Source organism: Diadema antillarum, unplaced genomic scaffold, assembly GCF_040938485.1.
Source record: "Diadema antillarum isolate AM-2024a unplaced genomic scaffold, OU_Dant_1.0 scf00000225, whole genome shotgun sequence".
Lineage (NCBI taxonomy): Eukaryota > Metazoa > Echinodermata > Echinoidea > Diadematoida > Diadematidae > Diadema > Diadema antillarum.
In genome coordinates, this window is record NW_027271114.1 from 586,350 (window position 1) to 594,835 (window position 8,486).

At 40.5% G+C, this 8,486-nt stretch overlaps 1 protein-coding gene across 1 annotated transcript; it reads right to left on the reverse strand.

Annotated features, from left to right (window-relative positions):
* Positions 1-778: 778 nt before the first annotated feature.
* On the reverse strand, positions 779-8,212 carry LOC139724632 (uncharacterized). Its single transcript, XM_071635765.1, has 7 exons — positions 7,992-8,212; positions 6,250-6,417; positions 5,373-5,661; positions 4,601-4,684; positions 3,951-4,058; positions 2,859-3,088; positions 779-1,610 (listed from the first exon to the last, which is right to left on the reverse strand). Exons 1-7 carry the CDS (start codon positions 8,082-8,084, stop codon positions 1,530-1,532), a joined length of 1,053 nt encoding a protein of 350 aa, XP_071491866.1. The 5' UTR covers positions 8,085-8,212; the 3' UTR covers positions 779-1,529.
* Positions 8,213-8,486: the final 274 nt, after the last annotated feature.

Sequence of the window (8,486 nt, forward strand, 5' to 3'; positions counted from 1 at the left end):
CAATGTTTATTCGATGAAAATTGGTTTTCAAATGGCTGAGATATCCAAAAAAGTGCTAATAATAAAAGGCGACATGCCCCAACTTTATTAGTATCTCTTTGTTTCACCTTGTTTTTGGATATCTTAGCCATTTCAAAACCGATTTTCATCGAATAAACTTTTGATACCCCTTAGAACTGCATGCTCTTTGACTTCTCATAGAGTGGTTTCTGAATATCTCATAAAACGTTAAAAGCTAAATCTTCACCTCGACCAGAACTGTACACACCCTTTAACCACTTGCAAAATTGTCGGGAAGTCACAATTTGCAAAAAATTAGGACTCGCTGAACATGTGGCATATATACAGTAATGGGTGTTAACAGAGCAACAGGTTTACCAGAGATAAAGTTGGATTAAGGAATGGTGTAGAAGAGAAGGCTGGGAGTGCAGTCTAGGAGGAGACTGGGATATCCATAGTGAAGAGGAGGAATGGAGTCAAGGTCAATGACCTCTAGGACCCTTGGCTGTGGGGGAAGGGAGCCAGTTCACTCCAGGACTACTGCGCACAGGGTCTAAGGCAATTTCCTGGTGGGCAATTACCTGGGGGGGGGGGGGGGGGGGGGGGGGGTGGTGGGGGTGGGGGCGGTAATTGCCCAGATACAATTCAGTGACAATGTGCTGATCAGCAGTATTTCACATAGCCTGAAAAGTCAATCTGTATTTCATTGTCGGGGATGTGTTCCGCAGAGACACGTCGCTGCACGGAATCCCATTCCTAAACAGACTGAAGGCTCTCATACCCAATACTGTACGGGGGATGCTCTACCCACAGAAACCAATGAGATTGGCTCAACGGATGCATTCGAGGATGATCAGTTATCAGCGTGGTAATAGCGCATTATTAGTGTGCAGATCAGCAGGTAGCTAGCTGTTTCTCTTTCCTTGAATATTCCACCCAAATTTTTTTTATTTCAAACAGCTGGTGAGTGCACTCTACCCATTTATCAGATGATAATTTCACTATTCAAGTTCACATTTGCCAATCGAGCTGTGAATTAGATATCATAAACAAAATCTTTACGTCCTTAGGGACAGTGGTTAAGTATCCACCAACAGCGATGCCTATGAGAGACTTCTGTCTGTTTCGTCAGAGAACTGTCAAAGTAAAAAAAAAAATTATAAATCTCCTCTGAAAGAACAGATTTTTCCATCTATATTTCACAAGACTTTGGACAAGGTATATTTAGTATGCGGCTCTGGTAAGTCTTTGTGCTTAGCAGTGATAAGATGGACCCATGATGAGTGACCGCATAACAATGTACATGTACATCATTAAACACATAAGATACACATTACTGATAACCTCAGGACAAAAAAAACGGAAAAAATAAAGAAATGCAGCACCACATGTTTGCTTAGTTCATCACAAATTTCCACATAAATTCTGCCCATCACCTGCACTGTCCTGTACAAGAATGCAGACACTCCACTTTCCAAATGTGGCATTCAAATAGTGGTTCAGGTGTGACATCACAAGCAATCAACCAATCAGAGGGCACCACTGGGACTGCTGGCTGGAGACAGCTCACTGGTCTCCTCTGCTGTATCGCTACTCTTGTCCTCTTCAGCCTGGCAACACACAGGAATAGAAAGAGAGAAACACATAAATTTGTGACCCTGCATCACAAAACAAACAAAAAGTCGCCAAATATGGATTTTTAGTTAAGAGTAGATTCTGAAAGAGCAGACTCTAAGCTTTAAAATGATGTATAACTCAATTCAAATGGACCCTCTTAACCTAAACTACATATTGGAAAGAAAGGACACACTCTGGAAAGTGTGAACTGAGAAAACAGGCTCTGAAGTACAGGGTGTATTCAAGCGCTTATTTTTACCAAGATATGCTAGCTGTGTGATGAATTGAACAAAAAACAGGATGTTGACCACTGGAGCAGCAACAATGAAGGGATTATTAAGATTAAGTTGAAATTGAGCATGCTTCATTAGCCCATTCTGTACATGATTAATACTAACTTTCAATGCAGTAGCATTATTCTCTCTAAAGTTATTGGAGTTGAAAGTGAAGTGTATGGACAGGGTTTTTGAAAAATGGGAAGAGGGTTCCATGAGAAACAGCTAATCACACTATTCCACCAAAAAGTATTCGAGAAAAACTGCTGAAAACCTAAGTTCCTGTTTGTTTTATGATCCCAAACTTTAATATAATATAGAAAAGACTTGCTCTTTCAGAAAATATGAAAAACTTAAGATTGGTTTAATAGGTTGACCCATTTCACCTTTTTTCAGTCCTCACACAAAGTCACTGCGCGCCACTTTTTGTTCGTTTTGTGGTGCACAGTCACATTTATGCCTCGCATGAATACAATTTTTCTGGTGGATTTATACCAAGATATATAAAGAGAAGACAACCAATGTTACACGAACTTCTCATTAACTGACATCGACTTATCATCTGAATGTAGGTTCACATAACTTAACAATTATTCTTCACAATTCATGCCTAATAGACACCTTTTGTGTGAAAGCAATTGCACCTATCAATAACTGCCAAGTACAGTGATCTTCTTTCTTTGTCACAATGTACATTGTACCTGGTTGATATCATCTGCTGAATACTGCTAGTCACCTGGGGCAAACCACAAGGGGTACCATTATTCACCCATATTCTGGTGTAGGCACAAACATGTACCTGTATAATTATGTGGGTGGACTACAACTCACTGGATCAGCATGTATGTAACCATGAAATGATATTAAACACAGTATGTAGCACATGAAGGGATTTTCTTTTTTAATTTTAGAAAATCTTGTACGAAGAGGTTATGAAAAGGAAGAAAAAGGGTTCCTCTTTCCTACCTTCTCCTGGTCCCTCTCTGAATGCTCCGTGAATCCACTGTCAGAGGAGCACTCCTCCGCCCCCCTCTCGCTCCCCTCTGCAGCCTCCTCCTCTTCTCCCTTGCCCTCCACTCCCTCATCCATCTCCCAGGGTGGGGTGCCCTGATCAGGGCAGCGCTTGAAGGCAAACTTGTAGACGCCGTAGCCGGAAAGGCCCGTCGTGAACCAGAACTTTTCAACTGTGTACAGACCTGGGCAGAATGAGACGAATGAAATTTAATCACAGAGTCATGCTCAGTCAAGACATCACTTGGAATTTCTACATTTCTGCTCATTGACATAATAAATGTTTTCACGACATTGTCCTTAGAGATTTTTTTTTTTCTTGATTGAGATGTAGCATTTTTACATAAGACTAAACTCATGATGAAAGTACATGTGTCTGATGAAGTTAATGTGCAGACAGCACAAATCACAACAGAATCCTGCCCTTATTCTCCTCGGAGAAGACTACTATTACATAAAAATGATTTCTGTTTTCATTGTGGCATTATAGTGGGCTTATACACTGTCTCTCATTTTGAAACAAAATAGCTAAAATACACTCAATGCCCCTACCCCTCCCCTACTTTAATCCCAGCAACAGTAGTTTTCATCAGCATCTACATGTACTCATGCATATAATGTGACAGATTCATACAAGCACAAACTTTTCATTCCATCCTGATAGGTTTAACTTCTAATTCAGGTGATCGTGAAAAAGTATTTGAACACTATTTTAGTGACTAAAATAAACATAGTTTTCATTCATTCCTTGAGTAATCACTAAGGATTGAGTGCTTTTAAGGAGAATTTGCACAAGGCATAACTGGTGTGTTCAACCTTATCAACAACTGGTTGCAGGGATGTCAACCTTGTAAAGAGCATTGCAGTACTATGAGGGCTGAAAAAGACCTATCTTGATGGAAAAGCAGTCCAGCAATAGACATGTGTAGTTATACAATTTGGGGAAAATCAGGCCTATTTCTTTTTTTTCTTTTTTTTTGAAAAAAAACAAACACACAGTAAGAATACAAGAAAAAGTCATGGTAGCAGTCTTTGTGATTGCTTTACCATCGTATCGGTAGCCATACTCCGGCGCATATGGGCTGTCCGACTTGTAGCCACGAATCACTCGCACAGGATTGCGTGTCTCCACGTTCTTGCTCAGAGCCAGGTTTCCTTTAGTTTGGAGGGGGGGGGGGGGGGGAAGAAATGGGTGACTCAAGTGCATTCAAAACATCTTCAGAATTCAAGCTTCTTTAACTACACTACCGGTACATGAGAAATCTCAACATCAACAGTGCAGTGTTGGAAGGAGTGAAAATGCATATTGAGGCAGGCAACCCAGTTCTGCTGTGAAATGCCAATTCATAAATACCGCAGGGAAATGGGAGAAAATGTCAACATCTGAAAAGTAAGAAAAGAATTTGTTTCCAAGTCTCAATTAAAGCCATCAGTCCACTGGTTTAAAAAGGTAACAAGCATTCACTGCTCCTTCCTCAGTTACGTAAAACAATTCATAAGACGTAATAAAGTATCAAGTTCCTTTCAACTCAATAGCCAGATTATGATCACAGGCACATGTACACTGTAGCAATTAGCTATCAACATTGAGTGTAATATACATGCAATCTTTCTTTGACGGAACCAAGCTTTGCAAATTGTACACATTGTGCCGGTTTCTACCATCCATTATGGATTATTATAAGTATAAAACATACCTCTTTCCAGTGTTTGGTCTTTGGACTGGGGTGCTGTCCTCAGGTTCTTTGGGTTGTTCTTGGTACCTCTCAGGTCTCGCCCACCTGTTCAGGTATAAAGAAGCGCAGAGCATTAACACCTACACTTTCTTTATGTGCCCTAGCACTTTAATAAATAGCTGAAACTAGCCATATTTTTTTTTGTATTTTTGTATTTTGTTCTTTTAATCAGCATTCAGTAGTCCCTCCAAACTTGAACTAGTCATAAATTTAGCAGCTCATGCAGGTTTATTAATGTACCCCAGTCCCGGTGGCACGCCCTCTTTCCTATGTTTTTTTTTTCTTCTTCTATTTCTCAACAACTATGTCACCTTGAACATGTTTACTCTTTACCTCATCTATCAAAACAGCTGCAAGAAAATCAAAACCTATACTGTAGCTGGATGCAGCCCTTCTGTGAGCTTGGTGTATTGCTTTGCTTTTTTTTTCCCCAGAACTACTGCACACCGAATATTGCTTTGTATTCCCTACAAGCACAGGGATAACTTTTTTCTTCATTCACAAATATAGTATGTATTATGAGTAGAAAATATAGAAACCAATGAATCGCTCTTAGCATTAACCATTCTTACTGTACATCATAAATTGATGCGTATTCTCTGTGATTCTGTGATAATTTTCATTTGGGTTCATATACAATATATGTACACATTTTAATGAAGAGTTAAATACAAAACCCAATGAATTCTAATATCAGCAAAATCTGTGGATTAAAAAAGATTTAAAAACTCACCTTGTCCTGTAAAAGTGAAACATTCACCCATGTCCAGATCATCTTCATATCCACCAGAGAGTGCAACAGAGTAGCAGCCTTCATCGTTGCCATGGATACCGGAGACGGTTGGGCGATGGATGCCGTCCTTGGAGCAGTCTATTCTCATCTCCCACGTGGTGCCAATCTCAACGCCTGGAATTGCTCCAAAGACGTTCTCTCTGGGGACCCTCTTCACAGGCTTGTAGTCTGCGTCCTGGTCCACATTGTCCAAGGCATCAAAGTCTAGCTCACCGGCCTCTGGAGGTTGCTATGGAGATAAGCAAATATTGCATTCTTGTAAATCTTCAAGACAGCAACTTTTACAAATCATGATATTTGTATGTTTATAGATCTTTTTTTTTTTTTCACTACAACGCAACTTGAAAGTACTCATTTGATGGAACTTATTCCCAAAATGGCTGGTTCCAGGATATGGTTCTTACTACTTTTAAAATAAATACAAATTCATACAGAATTTTTTTTTCAGTTATTTTTCGATCTTAACCTACAAGTAAATTGTGTGATGAGATTGTGCAAGAATACATGCACTTCCCTGAAACTTCTCTACTGCAAAAGGAGACTTGCAAACTCAGATTTTTTTCTTTTTCTCTCTTAACAAGGCCTTGTCATTGTCAAACGATATTCTAAAGGCACAGGATGAGGAAACTTACTCAACTAGTACCGGTATTATAAAGAATGTTTACTATGCTTTGCCTTTCAGAATCTCAAGACTTACAGTATATAAAGAGCTACATGTACATTGACAGCAAGATACAGTAGGCCTACCATCTTCACCATATGTGAAAAAAATCAAACAATGCCATCATCACTAATATTGCCATCAATGGATTCGTACCCTTCCTTGCAGGCGACGAGACTGTCTGCGCCCATAATCAGAGTATGCGCTGCCTCCATCCGGTCCCGCATCAGCTGATCTTGGTGTCTTCGGTGTTTGCGGAGTTGAGGAGGGAGCTCGCTTCCTCTTCAGTCCTTGTACACTGGTCTTCTTCTTTGGCTGGATGAACTTTTGTTTGATGATATGACAAAGAAAGAAAGATCAAATCAAGCATAAATTAAGCAAATTTAGTTTAAATGAATATAGATTCCAGGGGCCTAGGTCTATATTGTCTATGTGCGATGAATCTGAACAGCCCCTCCCCCCCCCCCCCACACACACACACTCCTTGGCTAGAGGCTAGCCAGAGCTTAACAAAACAAAACAAAAGAATTGAAGAGATTGGAGCATAAAATTAAAAAGGACAACCCATACAGATAGCCATGACTCCCCCCAGTCTCCCACCTAGAGAGTTTCCCATGGATGGAAGCGGGGATGGAGTAGTGTGGAGGGACAATATTGACCCTCACAATTGCTCCTAAAGACAAGAGGTCCCCTAACCCTCCTCCAACTGCAAACATTCCATGCCCCCCCCCCCCCCCCAAACAAGCATTGTCCTCAATGGTGCCGTAGGGTCAATATGCACCTGGACCTTCCATCTTTGGCGAATCTCCGGTCAAAACAATAGAACTCATCTAGTCTATTGTAAAAGTGGAAATTTTTGCGGTGTTAAAATTTTCGCGCATTTCGCGTAACCAGAAACTAGCATGAAAATAAAAGCAGGCAAATATTTTTGCTTGCCATATGTTCTCATGCGTGATGTCTTGATTCCGTGGAATTAACAACACGCGAAACTCTTCTATCTTACCCAGCCAAGCGCGAAAAATTAGTCGCATGAAAATATCCACTTTGGATAGTATACTGTCTGCTACGTGTCTAGATCTACATTACACATTGGGGACTGTTCGATTGTGTGGATCCATGGATGCCTTTCTCATACAAGAGCGGTTCCAAATTGCTGCAGTCCACTCATAACGTCCGCAATGTTTAATCACCCTTTTCTATTTTCAGTGCACGCTGTTCACGACGTATTAGAACCATAATCATGTCATACATGGCCCCGTTCCCTTCCGTGGGCTGGCAATTGGTGCGGTAAGCAATGACATCACTCACATCCTGAATCTAAGTGGCTAGTAGTAAAAGACGCGACATCCTTGGAAAACGCGACGTGCGCATGATTCTGGCATTGGATGTGCTGGAGAACCTGGAGCATGCGCAGTGCCTTTAATTTTAAAATGACGTCATTACCTCGACGTCCATGCCCAGGAGGTGATATCAAAAAATCCCTATTGTTCGGCAAGGAATCTTCAACATATCATAGAAATTACTTGCTGGTGAATTGTACACATTCTAACTTAGCGGGTTACAATTTATGTTACTGTCCAGAAGGGCCTATGGGCTAATTCTCTAAGTCGGTGATAATTTGAATCTAGCTGTGGTGTGGACACACACACAAAAAAACAACAACAAACAAACAAAACAACTCAAAACAATGCAATTACAAAAACAAATCAAAACAAATTTTGGACCTTACGACTCGCAAGTTCTAAGATCTGTTAACGTGTTATAATATACTATTTCCCCTTCTCGTGAAAATTACTTCAGGAATGTAGTCTATGATATTAACTGAACAGCTGAACAAAAACATGAAGATAGACAGAGTACACATGTAATTGTGCAGGATTAACCATGCAGGTGTTTACCGGTTTCAAGATGCCGAGAGATGCTAGCACTTTCTTGTTTTCTTCAATGTTCTGCAATCGACGTTTCTCGTACGCAGAAAGTTCACCAGGCATGTTGCAAATTCAAGATTGAATACTGTGGTAGAACCCTAAAACTTAAAACTTTAGATGGTTTGAAGTTGTCTCCGTTGAGTGAAACCCCTCCTGAGTCCTGCTCTTCTTCGAGGTCACCTTGGCGTCTGGCTCTAACGTTAGTCGTTATTGGTAGAGAATCTAGCGTTACAATGTAGAATGCAATTTTTTTTTGGAACCATTAACAGGACTCCTTCTCTACCGCTAGAATGAGAAATGAATGTTCTGGTTTGCTGCAGATGAGTGAGTGTATACTGTGGCTTGGTTGTAACACAATCTCTGGTCAGGCAGGTTGAAATACAACACTGTAACGTTAGAAGAGATTCAATGTTGTCAACTGATCGGGCTCGATGTTGCTTACAAAGTTACAGCGTGATGTAGAAA

Excerpts from the sequence above, each read along its gene's own strand:
- LOC139724632 (XM_071635765.1), bottom strand. The coding sequence starts at position 8,084 with ATGCCTGGTGAACTTTCTGCGTACGAGAAACGTCGATTGCAGAACATT. Across the intron at positions 6,418-7,991 it reads CTCTCGGCATCTTGAAACCG|TTCATCCAGCCAAAGAAGAA; the intron begins GTAAACACCTGC and ends ATCAAACAAAAG. Across the intron at positions 3,089-3,950 it reads GTATGGCTACCGATACGATG|GTCTGTACACAGTTGAAAAG; the intron begins GTAAAGCAATCA and ends CATTCTGCCCAG.